Here is a 21,758-nt window from a genome sequence, read left to right as displayed (position 1 = left end):
AGTGTACACTGTATCCATGAGAAAGCATTCTGTGATCAATTACAGAACCAGGATTTAGCAGAGGCAGGCTTTCACATTTGTCACTTTTTGGCTGTCATGCTATTGCCTAGTAATTTCACATACCAGTAGCCCACAGGCACACTGGAATTACAAAGTAATGGTTGTTTACAAGGCAAATACTTGAGAACATTGCATGAAACTTGCTTGCTGGATAGTGAATGTTTGTATATGTGTTCACAAAATGCCCTAATTTTTAAGAAGCATTAATGTACTGTGGGAGAAATGAGTAAACGTGGAATGGAATTCTGTCATCTTAAGCAAAACATGAAAATGGTGCAATCCTTCCTCTTACAGTTTCTCCAGGTATTTTTGGTGGTTTCTGTTAAGACAAAAGACATTGCATGCTTTTCCTTTATGTGTTGCCCAGCAGCTTTGTGTAACACATACATTTGACAGAGTCAAAATGGTCTGTGGTCATCTTTTGCTTGATTGTTTTTTGGATTTTTTTAGCATCATTCAGCTAGAGCCCAAGACTCTGAAGTTTTAACTATTTTACAGGATTACTCTAAAACCCTGAAGCAGGAGAGATGCCTATTTCTCAAGTATCACAACCTAACATATCAGAGGCCTTTATAAGCTCTTTTACGTAGGAAGAAAATAATGACCCATTCAGTGTGGTTCTGTTTAGAAAACTGGACCTTATGTCAGCATTGCAGTTTTCAAGAATATGTTTGATAGCTGGGGCTAAAACGTTACAGTGTTCGAACACAAATTGCTGTTTCCTCACTTCTTTCTTTCCTTTTGAGTATTGCTATATGCAGCCAGGTGCATGATTTTTGATGATGGTTTAATATCTAGGTAGAGGTAACGGATGAATGTATCGCAGCATTATGTAATTGCTAGCCCTTAAAAGGGGGATCACAACATTTTTTTTTTCTTGCATTTTATGAATAAACAGTGGGGAAATGCTTGCTTGTACCTTGTGAGACTGCTTCAGTAGATAATTGAAAAGAATGTTAATTCAGATATGCTTATGGCTGGGAAATTGTATCTAGGATATTGAGTCCTTGATGTCTGAGGGCAACAAATCTCGAACAGTGGCTGCAACCAACATGAATGAGGAGAGCAGTCGGTCCCATGCAGTCTTCAAGATTATCCTCACCCACACACTTTATGATGTACAATCAGGGGTAAGTAAACCAAGTTACGAGGTCCAAATGTTAAAGCAAGAGATGCCTCCAAGCGTGATATATTTCATAGACTTAGAGAAATGTTGGTTGGAAGGGACCTCGGGATGTCATTTGCTCCAGTCTCCTGCCTTTGTGCACTGCTAGCACTGCATCAAGTTAGCTGTGGCTGTGTCTGGCAAAGGCCTTATGATGCTCATGTACCCCAGTGTAGGGAAATGAATTTTAACAGGTTTGTAAGTGAAATGTGTTTCTTGAAGTGGAAAGCAAAAATGCAGGCCCCACATTGTAGCAGACCTGCTTGGAGGGTGCCAGATCTCCTAATCCTAGAATCTGAACTAAATATACCCTTCTTTTTAAGCAACAGTGTGTAGTATAGACTTGGAGCAGAAACTAAAGATATAATATGTAGAATTAAAATAGATGAATGCCTGAGGATACATCTGGAAATCTCCTTCAAGGAGTTATTTCATGCAAATATGTATAAATTATGAACTTTATAAAACAGAAAATTTCAAAAATTTTTCGTTGTACAACATTAATATTATCATGTACATATATTAAATCTCTAAAAGACATTTAAATGTGGAAGTATTTTTCTTTACATTTCCTTATATGTAAATACTCCTTGGAGGGCCATGTGAAATGCATTTCTGTTAATATTATTTAGGCCCTCACAGAAAATGGTGATAAACTAAAATTTAAATAGATCTCCCATACCAGAACTCTTTAAACTTTGTTGGTAGATTCTGTACTTGGACAGTTCTTCAATGTCTTCAGAGCCTTGGAGAAATTGTGGGTGTCTGCAGAACAAATCTAAGGCGTGTATATACCTAAATATTGAATACAATGTGAAGCATAATGAGCACTTGGACTTTTTTCCTCTTCATTTCTCAGTCTTTACCAATCTTCTTATCCAAACAATTTTCTTTGTACTTTATTTGGATATTTTTTCCCTTTGTGCTTCAAATCAGCAGTCATACTGTGCTAAATTCCTTGATTTGCCATAGTTTGTTATTCCGTTTTTGCTGTGGCATACTTACTATACATATATTTTGTGTGGTCACAGTTGGCCTGAACGCAAGGTGGTAGTTCTGATTGTCTGTCTTTTTCTGTATCTTCCACTCACCACTGTGTGTTTCTGGAACAGAATTCTCTGTTTTCCCATCTGCTTGTCCTTTCAGTCCTGGAAATGACATGTTTCAGTATGGCCTGATAATCCCACTATATTTTGAGAGGCTTAGAGTAACATTTTTGAAAGCATATTGATTCTATCCTGTTCATTTAGGGGAATGTAGCATTTAGCATCTCAGTATCACAGCTGCAAAAGTTGTAGATGCTGCAGAAGACTGTGATGTGAGCAAACTGTTCTCAAACACAATTAGCTCTTCAGTTTCAAATTGACATATGAAATTCATGGAGTGATTCCAAATGTAATTTTGGGTCAAATGAGGTAAAAGGATTTGTAATAAAATCTGTTACCGGTTTAAATACTTGCATGGCTTGGATCGCTTTCTAGGAGGCTGTTAAGGATAAAGAAGAGTTTGCAGTTTAAATAATTTTCATGAATTATAACATGCTTCTTGTCATGTTCATTCTTAGTCTGAAAAACAGAAGAAACTTGATATAAAATGTGAAATTTTCACTTTTTTCAAGTGAAACTTGAACACTGAGACTGTTTTCAAGGTGGGATTGTAAACCCTGTGTGTTTGTAACTCCTTGGCCTGTACTTACGTCTCCATTTTTCATGGTTTAACATTTTATTAATGTGCCCTGTGTACCTCTCCTCTGGAGAATTCTGAGATGTCTTGAAGATATTAGTGTATCTGACTTCACTTCAAATCCTCCTATTATTGCTAAAGCAGCAGCTAATGAGTTAACACAGGGTACCGTTCAAGTCCCACGACTTTCAAAGGAGTTGGAAAGCTGCAGTCTACACCAAGAAATGAAGCTTGGTTCTTGTTAGAAAGTATGTCAAACTACGTAACTGAGTAAACTAACAGTAACTGTTCTCTTGTTCCTTCTGCAGACCTCAGGTGAGAAGGTAGGCAAGCTGAGTCTGGTGGATTTAGCAGGTAGTGAAAGGGCAACTAAGACTGGTGCTGCAGGAGACAGGCTGAAAGAAGGAAGCAATATTAACAAGTAAGACTGATTATTTCTTTTCCTTTTCTCATTGGTACAATCATGACTGCTAAATAGAGCATACTTGTAAAATAGAATAAAGTCAATATAGCCTTTGTAGACAATTTTCTCCTTCCCTTCTCTCTGCTTCTCTTTCTGTCAAACAGTACTCTTAGACGGTTGAATGAAATCTCTGCCTATTTAAAATGATTGGCATTTTTCGTTCTGTACTTGTGTTCCTGCGTCTACTACATAATTGCATGATGAAGAGGTGATTATTAAGGCTGAAAGCGTATGTGAAAACAAGGAGTAGAGCTTTTGTGAGAAAAGAATGATCAAAACTGTTCTAGGAACTTTTTCCCTGGAGCTCATTTTTGGAGAGAAAGTCACTGTCTAAATATGCATTTGACTTATTAATATTTACACTTGGTAATGGCTGCTTGTTTTCTCTGTGCAGATCCCTCACAACACTTGGACTGGTTATTTCTGCCCTGGCAGATCAGGCTGCTGGCAAGAACAAGAACAAATTTGTTCCTTATCGTGATTCTGTGCTCACTTGGTTACTTAAAGTAAGTACTCTGCTCTTGTTTTTTTAAAGAAAAGTAGAAGCCAGTAAAAGGGAAGAGTCCCAATCCTTGAAATAAAATACTGGGGTTTTGCCTCATTTTGTGATTTTGATATTAACCATAGCTGTCTTTGGAAAATTAATGGGATGTAAACCATTACTATCTTTACAGACTAAATATGTTCACTGTCCACTGTCTTCTGCTGACCTGTAGTGGCCTAAAAAATAAGAAACTTTTTTTTTTTTTTTTATTTACAAAAGAAGGCATTATCTGTCATGGGTCAGTTTACATACAGCTTCACATACAACCGTGGGGCTAGTTGAAGTTGGCCTATTGCCACATGCAACTGTGAATTTTACATACTGGCGTGGTTAGCTTTGAAGAATTGATTAAGATTATTACCTTTTCCTAATTGTCTAATATATTTGTTAATATACTCTACTTTGTGTCAGTAGAGTATAATTGCAGAGCATTATGCCATTTACAGTCTGAGGAACAGGTCAGAAGGCTTTATATATCACATGAATGTGAAATGAGCAGTTAAATAATTTTCTGTACTGCATAGGATTCTTTGGTATTAGTTTGGGGGAAAATAAGACTGTATCATGATGGCACTTGGGTGAAGACCTGTAAGGTCTAAATGAAAAAACAACTTGTTAAATATGAGTTTTATGTATGTTGAATTAAAGGGCAATTTGTTTTTAGTGTTCTTCCCACTTCCTAGTTTCAATGGCCATAAAGCATGGTAGCCTGATGACAAAAAATCTTGAGAATGCAAATTTGATTTTAGGTGTAGATGTTACCTGGATTTTTTCCTGTTCTCTTAATGAGTGGCAAGGACAAAGGTAGCCACTTTTATTTGTAAAAAGCTTGCCTGCAAGTAAAGGTTGCTTGCCTTTAATTAACTTGCCTGGTACAGCCTGAGTGGTCTTGGTTGACTGGGATTTTGAAGGATTACTGAATTAGAAGTTATATGTAGATTATTTCAGTTTTGTTTTTGTAACCTGTCATTTCGTTAAATTTTTTCCCTTTCACATTTGATTGCCAGGATGTTTCGTAACCTTGTCTCATAGAAATACTAACTTTATCAAGTTTATTTTTTTTCCTTTATGCTCTGTTTTATTGTATCAACAAGCAACAAAGGTATTTGTTAGTAGAAAGATATAATCTCGGCAAACCCCTGATTTTTAACACCACCAGCCTTTTTTTGTCCTCTTACTTTTGTAGGTACTCTGGCTAGACTTTTGTTGACTTGAGAACTTTGCTTTGCTTCCTAGCCATTTTTAGCATTTTTTTTTTAGACATTCTTTGAATTTGACTTCCCTAGGACTTAACTGCATATGTGGAAAGAAAAAGAAAAAGTTACTTGCAGGTTATACAGAGGTGTGGAGATTAAAAAAGATATTTTCCTTAAGGAGATTTGAAAACAGAGTTGATTTCAATGCTTAAGTACACTAAAATACCTACTCATGTAACCCCTTGACACCACAAATCTTCATCTTTCGCAGTGCTGTCTTTTAACAAACCTTTTAGCATGACTACTGTGATAGGATTTATCTCTTCTTCCCAGTATAAACATCACAGATGCTGGGCATCAAATGGTACAGTCATGAGAGCTACATAAAAATCAGAATGGTGTAACAGAAATAGTGTCTGTGCTTTTCTACAGTAAAATAAATCCTCTTATCACAGTGTTCCTTGCAATAAGACTTCAGTGTTTAAATAAATTTTTGCCTCAATATATTTACTCTGAGTTTTTACTGTAATTAAACAAGGTATTTTTGGCTTCGCAAAGACGGGAACAAAACCAGCATGCAGCTTGCTTCTGTTGGCTCCAGTGGCATGTGTGCTTGGGTTCCTGATGTGGCTGTAGTAGTCCGATCAGAGTGGAAATTTTCCTAACGAATTTCTAGTGTTGTTAGAGTTAGTTATGCTGTTCCATTTCTAAACAAATCCAACAAGCAGACTGAAATTCCTGTTTAGCACCTGTCTGATGCATTGTAGCTACAATGACGATGGCCGTACACAGCACTTGCTTTAGCTCATAAATAGAAGTGCACTTTTGTTCTGCCTTCTTTCAGGCAAACCTCTTTTGTGTCTTTAACATCCAGCTCTGTTAAGTGCAAAGAAAAGGTTTGGAGCTTTTGGATTTTTTACAAACTAGCTCATTGAAGAGAAGCTTTATTTTGAAAAGGGAAATTTTAAACATTTTTTTAATTAAAGATCAAAGGAGGGATTTATTTATTTAGAGAGGCCCGTTTGTAGAAGCTGTGAGATGGTGGGCTATCTTTCTCGCTAGCTTTCAGCTTTTGATTATGATGCCAAAGTGGAGTGGATGTGTTCTAACACTAAGGAGTATCTGTCATACAGGGTCTCTCCCCAAATGTGAGAAACCAGTACAGTTCAGGAGAGCTCGAGATCTAACGCTTTAATTTTTTTGAGGTTCTTTAGATGAAACTACCAGGTGAAAAATATTACTGCAAGAAGAGCTTGAAGAGTGGCATCGGGTTATGTGTAGGAAGCAAAATAGCTTGTCAATGCTTTGACTTCTTGGTTTTATCAAATTGTATTGGCACAAACATCTTTCCCAATTTAATCAGAAGACCTGCATGTGTTACTGATGGCTGCTATTAAAAATATAATTTATGATCTCTACATTTTAAGTTGTTTTCACAATAATCTTGGTGCTAGAGACTAGTTTAGTCTTAGAAATAACTAAACTTACTTATTTCCACCCTGTGTCTGTATCACATGCAAGCCCAGCCTTTCCAACGTAATTTGCAGATGCTGTCTTCACTAATGAGAGGCCTGCTTACTGTTCGTCTACCTTACTTGCTTACCATTAAAGAAACCAGTGGAATCAGCACAAGCAGTTTTATACATGAAAGTTTATCAGACAGTCTGGCATTGGGCTTTGAATAGCTACAGTACAAGAGGAACTTTGCCCAGCTTAGAATGGGTGTATTGTGAATTACGGTGTATCACTGTAACAGCATTCTCAGCTGCCTGTAGAGCAGAGTTGCAATTCAAATCATGAATTAATCCTATTTTGGAGCTAATTAGTGCAGCGAAGGTGATTTCCGAAGTCCAAACTGTTCAGGTTTGATTTGGAAGGGGAGTACCTGGCCAGCCCTCTGATAAACTTCATCTTTTTATGCAGAACAGGGATTGCAGTTGCAGAGTGTCATTCCTAATTTTTGAAAATCCTTGATGGACTGAAGAAAAATCTTGGCTTCTGTAGAGCCAGAAATACCATTGAATGAGTCATGTGCTTTTGTTAGTTGTTTTAAAGTTTTCAGTAGATGCTTTGGAAAAACACCGCTGTTTTACAGGGTGGGTCCTCCCAAGCCATGTATTTATTGGAGTAAATATTGTCTGGTCCTCAAACAACAAAAAAGGAATCACACTGGTATCAGTCAGAAAGCTGTTCTTTTCAATTGACTTCTTTATAAATACTCTCACCTGCAAGTGCTAGTCATGCTGGTGTACCTCATTGTGCTGAATGCTATAGAAATGAAATTATATTCTCTTCCCAAAGACCTGGCAGCCCTTTTGCCCGACTGGAGACAGCAGAGTGCTACCAATGCAGCAGCAAAGCAACATCAGTCTGTATGGTCAATGCTTGTCTGACCACCAAAGCAGCCAGACTGCTGTCAAACTATTTTAGGCATCATGCAGCAAAAAAGGGAGTCTTAAGGAAGTACTTAAAGGGGCGGTTTAATGATTGCTAGGGAAAACTATGTGTGTGCTTTGTAATTGAAATGGTTAGACAAGCAGCTAATGTAGTCAGATTGTTCTAATGGCAATGCCTGACCTAGATTTCATGGGTTATTGAAGATGAAAGTTAATAGCATGGTTTGTTTCAGAAAGGCATGTTGGGTAAAAAACCAACCAAAAAACCCCAACCAAACAAAAATAAAGATGTGCTGCAAGATTTAAACCAGAATGCTTTATCTTTTAGACTGGCCAAAATTGTAAACCACAATTTTATGATTGGTAGAAACATTGAACACTTCCTTCCCTCCCTCCTTCCTTCCTTCCCCCACTCCCCTGACACTCTGCCTTGCAGGAATGTGGTTTCACGCCCTTCTTCTCTGTCAATCAAATTCCAAAAGGGTAATTTCTTACATAACTCGATTTAGATTTGTGAGCTGTGTAATTGGGGGGAAGGGAAGGGCCCATTCTGAAACATTTAGAAGAATAAACTGTATTATTTATGAGGAGACCTTGAAGTAATTGAAATTAAGTACTTATTGGAGACATCTTGTTTCCAGTCTTTAAAATAAAATATTCTGATTTCATCATGATTTTTCCTGAGCTCCTTCAATAGTATCTGAGACATTTAATGCTAAAGTGCTTATATTTCTGGTTTATAAACCTAAGCAGAAAAAAATAGAAGTAAACCTCTGAAGCCCTTATTAGGCACCATAAAGCCCAAAAAAGGGACTGTTTTCACTCCTGTTTACAGTAAAACTGATTCTGAAAGCCAAGAATGACATTTCCTAAATGTGCTTAGAAAAGAAAAAAAAAAGATTGACAATAACAACTTTTCTTGATTTACATAGCTTAAAATATTAATTTTGAACTAAGGAGCTCTGATAAAAATGTTTCTGTTATTAGTTGCCCCCATCTACTCCCAGCCCTAGGTGATTATTCACTGCCTAAGTTCATTGACTGGGTAAAATGAAAGAAACCTTCTGTTTTAATTTTATAACCTCTCACTCTTCCCAGGATAGCCTTGGTGGTAACAGCAAGACCGCCATGGTAGCAACAGTAAGCCCAGCGGCAGACAACTATGATGAGACCCTTTCAACACTGAGGTATGCAGACCGAGCCAAGAACATTGTTAATCATGCGGTGGTGAATGAAGACCCCAACGCTCGCATTATTCGGGAGCTCCGTGAGGAAGTGGAGAAGCTGCGAGAACAGCTCACAAAAGCAGAGGTACAAATTTTAGTCTCCACCAGCCAGTAAGTCCTGTAAACGCCATTGTCACAGCTTTCTTACCGGGCTTTCAAAAAGGAATGCCACAAAGAATTACTGCGTGGTATCTATGAGAAATCTCCCTTTGTAGCACTTTCCATTTTTCTGCATGTCAGTCTTGAAGCACGGGTGGAAACATGAGAGACCAGGTTCTGTTTGAACACCTTGTTGAGCAATCCTGTTGGTTTGTTTTGGTTTTTTTTTTTTTTTTGTTTTGGTTTTTTTTTTTTTTTTTTTTTATTGTGAGATACAGAGCAAGAGGACATGGAGACAGGAATAGGGGTGGAGTCTTAACATTATGTGGTTTATAGGCAGAGCTTTGCCAGCGTATTTTAAGAATTCAACGTGGCTACATCCTGTGAGATGTGAATTCAGTTAAATAATGCTTACTTACTTGCTTACAAGCTTTAACTGTTCTCAGTCTCTTACAGGCACTGGACAATATTAGGAATATCTGCCTAGCTGCCTCACTGAAATTGTGAAAGGAGCATTGTGTAAATGTTAGGTGAAGGCCAAAACTAGCATAATTCTGAGTTCTGCTCTGAAATGTGGCAAAACAATGGTGATATAATCAGTCTGGTTTGCAATTCCAAAAACTAATGATCTCATGAGGTATGCAGGGAATACTGGCTGTGATATTAGAAATGACTAGTGAATTTTGGACTGTTCTTATTTGAGCTGCCTGGTATGCTAAGCATCCAATAATCATATAGCAATTTCTTCAAGGTATCTCAAGTTAAATATCTAAAAATTCCCCTAAAATAGGAACCAGACTTAACAGTACTCTGAAAGAGATAAGTACTCCCTATTTGTGTCATTTTGCATTAATGCCAAAATAACGGCAGCTTTCCAAAGTAATGAAGTAGTGTTTGCTAAACATGAGTAATAAATACTTCCTTCCCCAAGTACTAAAATCCCACCCTAGTTGTCATCTCAGTGACATTGACAAAGAGCATGGAAAAAACGGTGTGGTTTGCTATTAAGAAGCTACACACAGTAAAGGTCAAAACCCACATTCATTGTCTGGTACTCCTTTCAGTTTATTACATTTGTAGCCCATCTAATTGTTCTAACAGAAATGTGCACAAATAACTTATTTTTAAGTGAACAAAACCATTGATCCTTTATGACAGCGAGGTTTCATTTTCAAAGCTCATTTCCAGATATAGAGGTGACCAAGTTGTGGTTTTGTTTTGGTTTTATTCCTTTTGGTGTCAGTATACTTTTCTCTTAAACAGCCAAGGCACAACAGAACTTGACAGTTTACTTCCCTGCTCCCTGCCCCCAGAGAGTAAGGCATTATCCTCTTTTCCCCTTCTCTTTTTTAATCCATGCATTTTGATCTTTTCTTGTTAAAATTAATATTGTGTGGTTTAATTTGGCTGTGCCAAGACCACCAGCCTGTCCTTCCTAAGCTGGAAATTTAAACTAACTGCTTTCAGCAGAGAAGCACACCTGCTTAGTCTGGGGTGAATCTAGGCCCATATATCTTTTGTTTTTGTAAGTGTTGTAGGGAGTGAGGAGAATTACCTAGCTCATTTTACAGTGTTGAAACGTGAGAATGTTAAGTAATTTTCACCCAGGTCAAAATAAATGGACAAACAAAACTCAGACCTTCAGAATAACTGGGCTTCATCTTCCTGTCCCTGCGCCATAACGGCCAGTGCCTTTGCATCTATCATGTTTTATCGGTCATAATAAACCTTTGTCCTGCAGATTGCCTTGGCTTTGCTTTCCTTCCTGGGTGGAACTCATGTTCCCTTTGACTATTTAGGTATTTGAACTAGAAAAGACTGCACAGGACACATCAGCTGACAGTTGTGTCTTGAGGCAGAGGAAACTCCTGTCTTAAAACAGGATTTTCCACTGCTGGCACTTGCTCCTTGTCTTGAACGAAGTGCCGTGTAATGATGCCACTCTGATTTGGATTCCTGTGAGGAGTTTTGGTTTTGTGGTAAGGGATTATCTGATGGAGAACAATGCTTGCATTGTTTAATTGGCATTGCATAAATACCTAGCAGCCAAAAACATTTTCATCTTGTTAGCAGTGATGAAATAATGACATAAGGAAGTCCACAGGCTTCCTGTTCAAGGCAGTAGAAGAGGAATATGCTAGTACCAAGACTGGAGGCTGTAAATACATGTAGTATAAAAATGCTGATGTCCTTTCAATTTTGGGAGGATCTGATGGGTGCGGGGGGGGCAGTATCTTCTTATTCTCAAGTTAGTCCTTGGGCAGAACATGGGCTTTTGACTGTTTCACAAAACAAAATTAGAGCTGTGATGCATTAGCAAGAAAATTGAATTCTGGTATATGGAAGCACATTGTAAGGCTTCTTTTGATATCCACTCTGCAAAATGCATATGCAGAGGGGGATAATCGGAACACCTCGGATGCCTTCATATTTGCTGTTGAAAGAAAATATCACACCCATTAGGCCGTATCAAAAAGAACAATAAATATATTTTGGTGGCATGGCAGTTTAAGTGACTGAGATGTTAAGTGCCATTTTGAGGAAACGACAGCTGAGCGGATGGTGGCTGGCCAGATCAGCAGTATCTTGAGAAAGAAGATTGGTTTAGATATGAGTCATTTGGGATACTCGTATTGGTATAGAAATGAGATTAGTTTGCGTTTGAATATCTCTGTGCAAATCTGCCAGTACCATGTAATTGCTTTGCACTGAAGTGTATAAACTCCACTTTAGCATCTGTACTTGAAACTAATTAAACTAACTTTTTGATGGATTTTGCTTTTATATGCAATATGTATTTTAAAAAACGCTTTACTTACTGATAAGTGTGCCTTGGAAAATGAGTAAAGTTATGTTTCTTTTGTTCCCCATCTGTGTGACAGCGATGTGAAACAAACAAAGCACAACAAGCTTCCTTGTTTTATCTGCTTTTATTTCTGCAGGCTATGAAATCACCAGAATTAAAAGAACGATTGGAGGAATCAGAAAAGTTGATTCAGGAAATGACTGTGACCTGGGAAGAAAAATTAAGAAAAACTGAGGAGATAGCACAGGTTTGTTCCTCTCTTCCCCCGTTTCCATGTCCTATGAAAAATAGGTTTGTTTAATTTGTCAGTTCATAGAGATTGTCTGAATCTCTCCCCACATTTATGGGTAAGTAGGTCAAGCTTACTGCCCTTTTCAAAAGCTTCACTTAATTCCTGTGATATCTGGGTGCCTCCCAGATTACCGTTCCAGTGACAATAATAAATTGTCTGTGTATGCAAATGGAGATGTTATTTAGAAAAATAATACTCCATGGATGAGAGGATTACAGGGATTTTATATTCTTCAGACAGTAAAATTTTCGTTTGTGATGGAGGGTCGAACATAGAGAGTGTTAAATGCAAGGTTATGTGGAGTGCCCCAATACAGAAGGCAAAGGACATTCATAATATTAAAAAATAGAGCTGTTCAGGATCCCTGTGTGTTTTAATACTTCTTAATCTGATATTTAGAGCCTCAGACCGTAATTAATAGAGTATGATGGTTATGCTGAAAAATTGTGCAGGTCACCATGATTATTGCATGACACTTCCAATTCTTACCACACAAATGCTGATGTACATATTTGCAGTGGGGAGCTTTTGAGGGGGATGACTATTGAAAGGTGATGAATAGCATGTAATAAATAAGGAGAAAATGGAGCCTCCGATACAAAGCCCTCTTGTAGATGACACAATTGGAATAGACTGTGTTGACTTTAGTTTTAAAGATCCATTGTAAGAAGTGCTGCTTGTGACTATGAGGGCTTCCTGGCTTCCAGTGCAGATTTGTACCATGGATTTTCCTCCCTGTGTATAAGGGTGGAAAAAAAAAACCCCACCACACATTAAAAAATTTCTGCTCTCATCCTGCACAATAGTTTCTAGGCATAGAAACTCTGAATGTGTGTTTGAAAACACCAGAGTCATAGGCTCAATGCTATAGACTAAATCTGCCTTGACATTTGCATATAGCTGCTTGCTTTAGCTCTCCCTGTTTGTCTCTAAATTCCCAGCCTGTTACGATGTTTTGGAGCTGGGAGTTTCATGAACCCTTGCAGCTGTAGAAGAAGTGGGTTGCTTGGGTTTTTTTTCCCCCGAGGAGGGATAGGGACTAATGTTTGTGTAGTATAAAACTGTTTCAGGACTACTTGGAAGCCAGCAGAAGGAACCTTCAGACCTTTTTGGTAGGTGTGGTGGGTTGACGCTGGCTGGACGCCAGGTGCCCACCAAGCCACTCTGTCACTGTCCTCTTCAGCTGGACTGGGGGAGAAAAACACAACGAAAAACTTGTGGGTTGAGATGAGGACAGGGAGGTCACACACCAGTCACCGTCACAGGCAAAAGCGACTTGACTAATGGAAATTAATTTAGTTTATTGACAATCAAAATCAGAGTAGTAATAAGTAATAAAGAAATAAAGAAACCCTCCCACCACCCCTCCCTTCTTCCTGGGCTCAACCTCACTCCTGATTTCCCTCCCTCCTCCCCCTGGGTGCCACTGGGGAATGGGGCTGGGCCTGGGCTCAGTCCCACACACACTGTCCCTGCCGCTTCTGCCCCCCATGGGGAGGGTCCTCACCCCCTGCCCGGCCCCAGGGGGATCCCCCTGCGGGCACCCCCTGCCCTGGGGGTCCTCCCCAGGCTGCGTGGGGGGAGCTGCCTGGCTGGGGGCTCCCCACGGGCTGGGGGCACGGCCTGCCCGGCCGGGGGCTCCCCACGGGCTGGGGGAGCCTCTGCTGCGGCGCCTGGAGCCCCCCGGCCTCCCCCTGCCCTGGCCTGGGGGGCTGCAGGGCCGCGGCTCCCACCTGTGCTCGCTCCTCTCTCCGGTCCCACCTGCAAAGGGGGGTTTTCCCCTTACCCCAGGGGCGCTCCCACCATCGCTGGTGGGTCAGCCCTTGGCTCCATCTTGGAGCCGGCCGGCATCGGCTCCATGGGACACAGGGGAAGCTTCCAGCAGCTTCTCACAGAAGCCACCCCTGTACCCCCGGCTGCCAAAACCTGGCCACGCACACCCAGCGCAGTAGGTTTAGGCAGGTCCAAGTTTAAAGGCGTTTGTATCAAGTGATGTTATTTCTGGCCAGCATCCACCAACACCTGTAAGTCAAACTGTAGCAGCGTAGGCAGGTAGGATGGACAGGTAATTGTAAATCTTTGAGGAAAGGATGATTTGTCATAAAGAATGAGGGCTGTTGAAGAGGCAGCTTGTAGATGTTTGTAGACATGGAGTGCCAGTAAGGGTTAAAAGCCTTAAAGACTAGCTATGTGAATAGGCAATTTTTCATGCTTTCAGTGTGTATTTGACATACTTTTAATGTATTTTGAATATTAATTAACATTAGGTCTTGAGAAAAAGTTAACAGAAACTGGCTGATTTTATTTAAGTTAATCCTATGAGATTTAGACTGTGGCCCAAGTCATCCTTTGGGCAACATGTTCTTTATCTCCACAGATAGCAAGGAATTATGTGAAATTTGGAGCCTGGCACTGATGATCGGAAGAGAGATCTTTGACATCACACTGGAGTTTTTCCTCTGTTCTTTGTTCTCTCTCTCTCTCACACACACACACCATTTCCTTATTGAGGATGTTATGTAGGTTTTGTAAGTGTGTGGGGAGACAGGATAGAGAAAATCAAGAGCAAGTTGTGCTTGCTATTCTTTACCATTTTAATCTTGATTAGACCTGGTACAACTCTAGTGCTGAACAGAGAATTATACTGAATGGTATGACGTACAGTGTTTTTAATTACAAAACAAACTGGTAGGTAAAGGTCAGAACCTTAATAAATGTTCCAGCATTATTCCAACATAATCTCTGCTAATTTTAATTTTTTAAAGTCTCGGCATCACAGGCAGTGTAGGTCTCTTGCATTTTTTAACTTACTTGTTTTACCCTCCCCTGTTTCTGCTTCCTCCTAGTAATTCTGAGAAGCCTCCCATGTTTATTTTTTAAATTTTGTTTGCTGTTGTGGATAATGAGTCTCATTTGAGTTTCTATATGATCCTGGGAACAATCCTCAACATTTCTGTCTTAATGTGTTTTGTAGAAGAATCCCTTTCTGTTTGTAAGTCAGAAATGTTTAATGTTCTTCTTTCACTGCTCTAGCCTTCACCCAAACACTTCCCTTTGAAAGATGTACATTTTTGCACAGTAATGCTTTGTTGTTGAATTCTATGAAGTCTATTGACAAGAACAAAACACCATCCAAAATGCTACTATTCTTGTTCAGCAGGAAGCGTTCTTTGCTTTACTTAAATAGCAGGTTGCCAGTTTTTTGTCATTTTGATTGCTCTGGAATAAAAGATAGACATGGAGCTTGACTTGGCAGGGATTTAACTTAACTTGTTGCATTTTAGCTCAAAAGAGAAAATAAAGGGCTCTTGAGATGTCTTTGTGGTAGCATTTTGCTGTTCCAGTGAGGTCATGGAGAAGCTCCTACAGTAGTTCAGTGTGCTGCTCTCAGCTGTTTTCATTTTCCACTAGGAAGATGCAACTGTGTGAGACGATAGCACGTAGCCCTCCGAGACCAGAGGTGGAAGAACAAGAGAAATTACAGATACCCTGATCAAAGCTTGAGATAACTAAGGCTTTTGTGTCTATTGTTTTGTGTCTATTGCAGAAGAAAAGAGTTACCTTTTTCAGAAGCAGCAGTCCATCGTTTTGTCTTGTGGCTTTCGCAGATAGGAGTGCATTTCCAAAGGGCTGTACATCATTCAGCTTAATTTTGATGGCTACTCTCTTGCAGGAGCGTCAGAAACAGTTGGAAAGCCTTGGCATATCTCTTCAGTCTTCTGGAATAAAAGTTGGGGATAATAAGTGCTTCCTGGTTAATTTGAATGCAGATCCAGCTCTCAATGAACTCCTGGTGTACTATTTAAAGGTAAAAATAAATACTGAGATACATACATATATAAATATATCTAAAATAAAATAATTTAAAAAAATTTTCTAGAAATAGAAATAGGCCTCTAATGCCATTGGCACAGGTGACATATCTAAGATAAAGCATTCTTTGATGTTCACTGCTTCATTATAAATAATGAGTGCAACGGTTTTATTTCAGATTTAATTCTTCATAGCAGAGGGAGGTTTGAGGATTTTTTTGTTTTGTTTTTTGAAAGAAATTTAGAGGTGCTCTCTTTGAGAAACTGTCTCCTGTTTTGCAATAGTTTTTATTTATTTATTTATTTATCTACCTATCTATTTATTTATTTATTTATTGCAATTGGGTTTTTGTAGTTTGGTTTTGTATTTCAGTTTTGGTGGGGTGTGTGGGTTTTTTTTTTTTTATGCCAACTTTCAAAAGGTTGTACCCAGAAAATTATTTTATATAGAGATTGGGAATATCAGTAATCGGCTTGCTTCTACGTGTGTAGTCCAAATTCTGACTACTGTTTTCAGTTTATAAAATAAATTTTTATTCCTCTTCATGCAACTTGCCAGGAGTGAAAATCAAGTTCTGTTCTGCCTTAGCACTTCTGCTGATGTGCAGTCCCCTTATGTTTAACTGATATTAAATGTAAAACACATGATGGGACTTTTGGACTCTGCACTGAAACATTTGGGTAGTTTAGTTTAACAAACTGTAGATGTGACCTGGAGTCAGGAGGAAAAATGAGGAACAACCATTTTTAAGTCACATTTCAGAGTACAAGTTCTAAAAATCTAGCAGGGTAAGAACATCAGTCTGAACTTCACATGAAATCATTCTCTTCTCTTTGAAGTCATTGGTAGTAAGTCTCAAAACAGCCACAAAATTAGCAACTGGGTTGAAAGATGGTTTTGGTGTAGTTGGTCTTAGGAAATAGGTGATCCTCTTAGATCAGTCATAGTTGCTCTGTGATATCTCAATGAAAGCAAAGGAAAGAACTTTTTCAATATTGTATCTGCTGAAAAACATTAAAAAGGACAGAAGAGAGCTGAGATTTTGGGAGAAGAATTGAATCCTTTCCAGGTGCCTTGCACATAGGTGTCCAGAGTGTGACTCAAGCTGCTAAATCAGCCTTGACACAGAGAGCTATTGAAGCAGAGCCAACTTCTGTGGTGTTATTGTGAACATGTGGCAAGAGTATGCTGAAGCCAAAGCCTGCTCAGAAAACAGGCCTTGGCACATCAGTAGCAGCAGAAAAGTCTCAGATGGTATGGTGCTATTTTCCTTTTCTAGAAAAAAACCCTTTGCATGGGGTAGGTTTTGTGTGTTTCAGTTAGTCTTTAATTATTATTTTTTTAATAACACAGATTTGTTTTATTGGTTGAGAATTTTGGTGTAGAGATCCCTGTGCTTTGAAATCCTTTCAATAAAATTACTTACACCTCTTTTGCTTAAAACCCTGAAATTAAACTCTTGCTTCTCAGAGTAAATATCTTGCCCATGTTTTCTTCAATTCTAAGCTGCATATGTAATAGATCTTAAAAGTACTGAAGAACAACTTGATCTGACTTACCTAAACTATTGTATCTGTTCCTCAAAACTTGCTTAGAGGTGCCTAAAAAAGAAATGGATTAATTGGGGCATGTGCAGAGTGATCCTTTGCCAAATCCCTCCTGCCTCGAGTACTGCAGGAATTTACTAAGCTGTTGGATGATCTAGGTGGAACCTGCGTAATAGCCATGGATTTAACCACTGTGAACCTGTCTTAATTCCTCTTTGAACTCCTTTATACTTTTGGCTTCTACAACATCCCAAGGCACTGAATTTTCCACAATTAAATTATAGAAACCTCTTCATCTTCGGATTTAACTGTTGCCTGTAAACTTTCCTGAGTGCTCCCTACTTCTTACTGTAAGACAAAGCAAGGATTTGCTTCCATTGTTTCATTCTCCCTCCTAAGGGAAGTATTGAGCAGCTTCCAAATTTTGGAACTAGATGACAAGATAAAGCCAGAAGGAGAATGGATGAGTTAGAACTACTGAACTTTTGCAATCCATTGCTAACATCTGAATTAATTTTCCCCAGGAACACACATTAATAGGTTCAGACAACTCTCAAGATATCCAGCTGTGTGGAATGGGAATTCTTCCTGAACACTGCATTATAGACATCACCCCAGAAGGACAGGTTATATTAACACCTCAAAAAAATACTAGGTAAAGGAATAAAATACAGCTCCAGTTGTGTAATAATTGTAGTTTTATCTAATATTTTATGATTAGTGGTGCAAAAAGATAATTAGAAAATTAACTTTTCTATGTATTCTGAAGTAAGAAAATTCTTCTTCTTGTATCCTGCTTTTCCTTCTTTTTTTTTTTTTTTTGTCATCTACCCCTCTGTCAACTCATGTCTTTTGTTCTAATGAGATTTCTCTCAGTGATGGTGTTTGTAGTCTAAGTTTTCAAAGAGAGGATAAGTAAATTGCATATGCTTTCAGCAAGTAGATAGTCACTGATTTGCAGCTGTGTAGATGTAACTATCAAAATTTGAATTAATTTTCTAGGAAATCTGTTGATATGCAAAGAGCTGCTGAAGCATTTATTGTTTTATTTGATTAAGTAGCAGTGCTTGAAAGCAGATGGTATATTCAAATTGATCACAAAATGACATGCATCATCAGCATCTCTGATAATTTATTGTTAGATACACAAAATTCAACAATTTCATGTTTACCCTGATTTGTAGTTGATCCTGCTTTGAGCAGGAGATTGGTGACATCCTGAGATTCCCTTCAAATTTGAGTTATCCTGCGATCCTATTTCAGGCTGAATGTGACTCTGAAATAAAAGTAGTTTCTGATTATTATAATTGGTTTATTGTCTTTAAACTATTTATATAGCAAAGGTCTCTGATGTCTTATTTTATGTCTGTATTTCACAGTAGTGTGAAAAGTGTTTGTTTCCAGTGGCATCTTTTTTCAGGCCCCTCGTTTTTTAAGCTCTAATTATACTCCCCAGATCTAGCTGTCCATAAGCTTGAAGAATAAAAGAAGCTGAGTTTGAAGTGTTTATGAAACAGCACAAGGTAGATAGTGAAGTTTCTGGGGATATTTAGCCTCTTTGGAATCCATAAACCTGTTTACCTACCTTAACTAGTTACAATAAAGAAAGTAGCACTGGGGAAAAAAGCTAAGCCTCGTATACATGCGTTTGCTTTAGATTTTTGCCTTTTGACAGGACATTTGTAAATGGTTCTGCTGTGGCATGTCCTATCCAGCTACATCATGGAGACAGAATACTGTGGGGAAACAACCACTTCTTCAGGTACAAAAGATATTAAAGAAATCCTAAGTTTGCACCAACTTTGTTTTATCTTAAGGTGTAAGGAAAGATGTCAGTGGAGCGTTCAACCTGCAGGAGGAGGTGATTTCTTTTTCATAGGGATTATGAAGGCAATGCTGATGATTGACTGTTCATGAATGCTAAATGTTATAGCAACTGTGTGTGATTTTAATTTCAGAGCACTGGGTTGGCTTCTTGCATTTGCAAGGGACTGTAACCTTGCTGATGAGAACGTTGCTGTAGTTATCAGTACTATTATCTCACTGAAGAGATTTAGTTTTTGAGCTGGTAACTTTAATGTGCTCTGGTACCACATTAATACTAAGTACTTCCTCTTCCATGGTGAAAATACTACACCTAAGCTTTGTCTTGGATAGGTTGCCTTTTGGATTTTGAAGATAAGGTGTTAGATTTTTGACCTATGTTTTATAGTGATCTGGGTCTTACAAGGTCACTGTAAGGCTCTCTGTTCCCTGGAGTTCCAGCTCCAGCCATACCTACAAACTTCCTGTATCAGACAGGTAGATGTCTTCTGTGAAAGACAATATTCATGAAACTCTCTGGCTGGTCTGAAATACTTTAAAGATCAGTGGATTTAAATGATAACCTAAAACTTATTTGTTTTCTTTCATGCTTGAAGGAAGAATCCACGTAAGAAGTGGGATATAATTTCATTATTGCCTCTAACTTATTTGGATATGAGATGCCTGAAAAAATTCTTGGTTGTCTAAATTATATGATTAGTAGGTAGTATCAGGTACTCTCTATTGTTAAGAGTGCAGAATGAATCAGTTAATTTACCTTCAGCTCCCCTGTTTACCCTGAGGAAAAGTACTCTCACAGGAGATCAACAAATTTTGAAAGGGAAAAATCTACTGATTTGGATAATCTTCTTAATTTTAATAATCTTTGAAAGCAACCCTTTGTTTCAGAGTTGAGTAATTAATAGTTCTTCAAAAAGTTTCCTTTTATTTAAAGGCTGAATTTACCAAAGAAAAAAAAGAAGACAGATCATGAGGATGAAGAACGAGACAACTCTATGAAGTGCAGTAATAGTGTTGAGCAGCTGGACATAGATGGAGATAATTCCAGTGAAGTGTCTAGTGAGATTAACTTCAGCTATGAATATGCTCAGATGGAAGTTACTATGAAGGCACTTGGTAGTAATGGTAAGAAGCAACAGAAATTATTGGAAGTATGTACAGAATGTGTGGTTACATCTTCAGGGACTCTTAGCCAGACTTTTCCCCTTATAACTTCCTAGTGGAGAATTTTTCTTGTGAATGACTCACCATAGCTATTTTTGCACTTGAGGGGGAAACAAAACATTGCAGATTGGTTTTTTTGGCAGTTCTTGATGAAAGAAAAGCCAAAACTGGAATATTGGTGGAACTGCAGCCTCAAATCAAAGTGTTTTCACTTTGTTGTTTATTTTTCTTGTGTTATATCTCACTCAGGCATTAATTATAGTGATTTCTGTCTCTGAAACAAAGTTCTTTAGTTTTTGTGGTCTTACATAGCTGTCCCAGAATGGCATTATTTTGGGAGATAGGAGGAAGTTTTTTGGAAGAATGGAAGAAAGCTTGGTCTTCCCCTTTTCTCAGTTTTTTTAAATCATCCATCCAATCTGTTCTGTGGATGTTTATTTTGCTCCACAGTTCAGCAGATTTTTTAAATATGCATTACAAGATATAATCACTTCCTCCTTTTATATGATAACTGTATTTACTGTCTGGAATGTTCCTCACCATGGATTTCAGTGGCTACTGCAGGCCCTAATGTGGATAACTGCAGAAATAGAATGGGGAAAGGAAGTACCAAATCATAGTAATTTGTGCCTTGCTCAAGAGCATGCAGCAGATCTGTAGCAGACCGTGTGAAAGATCTCAGATTTCAGAGTCCCCCATCTCTGTCCCATATTCATTACATGAGTGTTGCCATTTAATTTTGAGGTTACCAGGTATTTGACACCCCAGAAGTACTAGCTTCTTTATTTTCTGCTTAGATCCAATGCAGTCAATCTTGCAAAGCCTGGAGCAGCAGCATGAAGAGGAGAAGAGATCTGCGCTTGAACGACAAAGACTGATGTATGAACACGAACTGGAGCAACTACGAAGGCGATTGTCACCAGAGAAACAGCATTTCCGCAGCATGGACAGGTTCTCCTTTCATTCTCCCAGCGCTCAGCAGCGCTTACGGCAGTGGGCAGAGGAGAGGTGGGTAATCAGATCTGACCATCAGGAGCGTTCATTTAAATTTCTTCAATGTTAATGAATTTTGCAAGTTTTTAATTGCATTGCACACTTCTACCGAATTTCTGAAAGGACTCCTGGAGGGAGGGGATTGGGGAGAACACGGCAAAAATAGTTTAAGAACAATCAGACCTGTAATGCTAGAAAAGATGAGAAAGAATGAGTGCCTCCTTTGTTAAGGAGAAACTATCCTTATCAGATTTGACTAAAGATGAGGTGATTGGAAGAAATTTTGGGACTTCTGTATGAATTTATTCTTCTGTGGATCATGACTTGGCTGTTTGGATGGTTGTTTTTCCTCTTGACTCACATCCATCTGCTTATCTGGGCAGGTCCTGGCAACCAGGAGAGTGCAGAAACAGAAAGGAGTAAGAGAATGATATAAAGAATTTTGATCTAAAGCATTAGAAAACTGTTTGATAACCACAGAGGGGCC

The 21,758-nt window shown here is 38.6% G+C and overlaps 1 protein-coding gene across 5 annotated transcripts in view; it reads left to right on the top strand.

The window, feature by feature from the left end:
* KIF13B (kinesin family member 13B) overlaps window positions 1-21,758 on the top strand; it is a 133,290-nt gene that overhangs the window by 56,859 nt on the left and 54,673 nt on the right. For all 5 annotated transcript variants that reach the window (XM_055810154.1, XM_055810152.1, XM_055810153.1 and 2 more), the window contains exons 8-17: window positions 1,056-1,190; window positions 3,217-3,329; window positions 3,766-3,877; window positions 8,606-8,818; window positions 11,775-11,885; window positions 15,604-15,738; window positions 17,815-17,945; window positions 18,966-19,052; window positions 20,049-20,239; window positions 21,076-21,286. In XM_055810154.1, the coding sequence (XP_055666129.1) occupies window positions 1,056-1,190; window positions 3,217-3,329; window positions 3,766-3,877; window positions 8,606-8,818; window positions 11,775-11,885; window positions 15,604-15,738; window positions 17,815-17,945; window positions 18,966-19,052; window positions 20,049-20,239; window positions 21,076-21,286 (1,439 nt within the window). The remainder of the gene's footprint in view (window positions 1-1,055; window positions 1,191-3,216; window positions 3,330-3,765; window positions 3,878-8,605; window positions 8,819-11,774; window positions 11,886-15,603; window positions 15,739-17,814; window positions 17,946-18,965; window positions 19,053-20,048; window positions 20,240-21,075; window positions 21,287-21,758) is intronic.

The sequence above is a fragment of the Falco peregrinus genome, chromosome 7, assembly GCF_023634155.1.
Source record: "Falco peregrinus isolate bFalPer1 chromosome 7, bFalPer1.pri, whole genome shotgun sequence".
In the NCBI taxonomy this organism is placed as follows: domain Eukaryota; kingdom Metazoa; phylum Chordata; class Aves; order Falconiformes; family Falconidae; genus Falco; species Falco peregrinus.
Note: the sequence above shows the minus strand (reverse complement) of the source record. Positions and strands in the feature narration are given on the sequence as shown.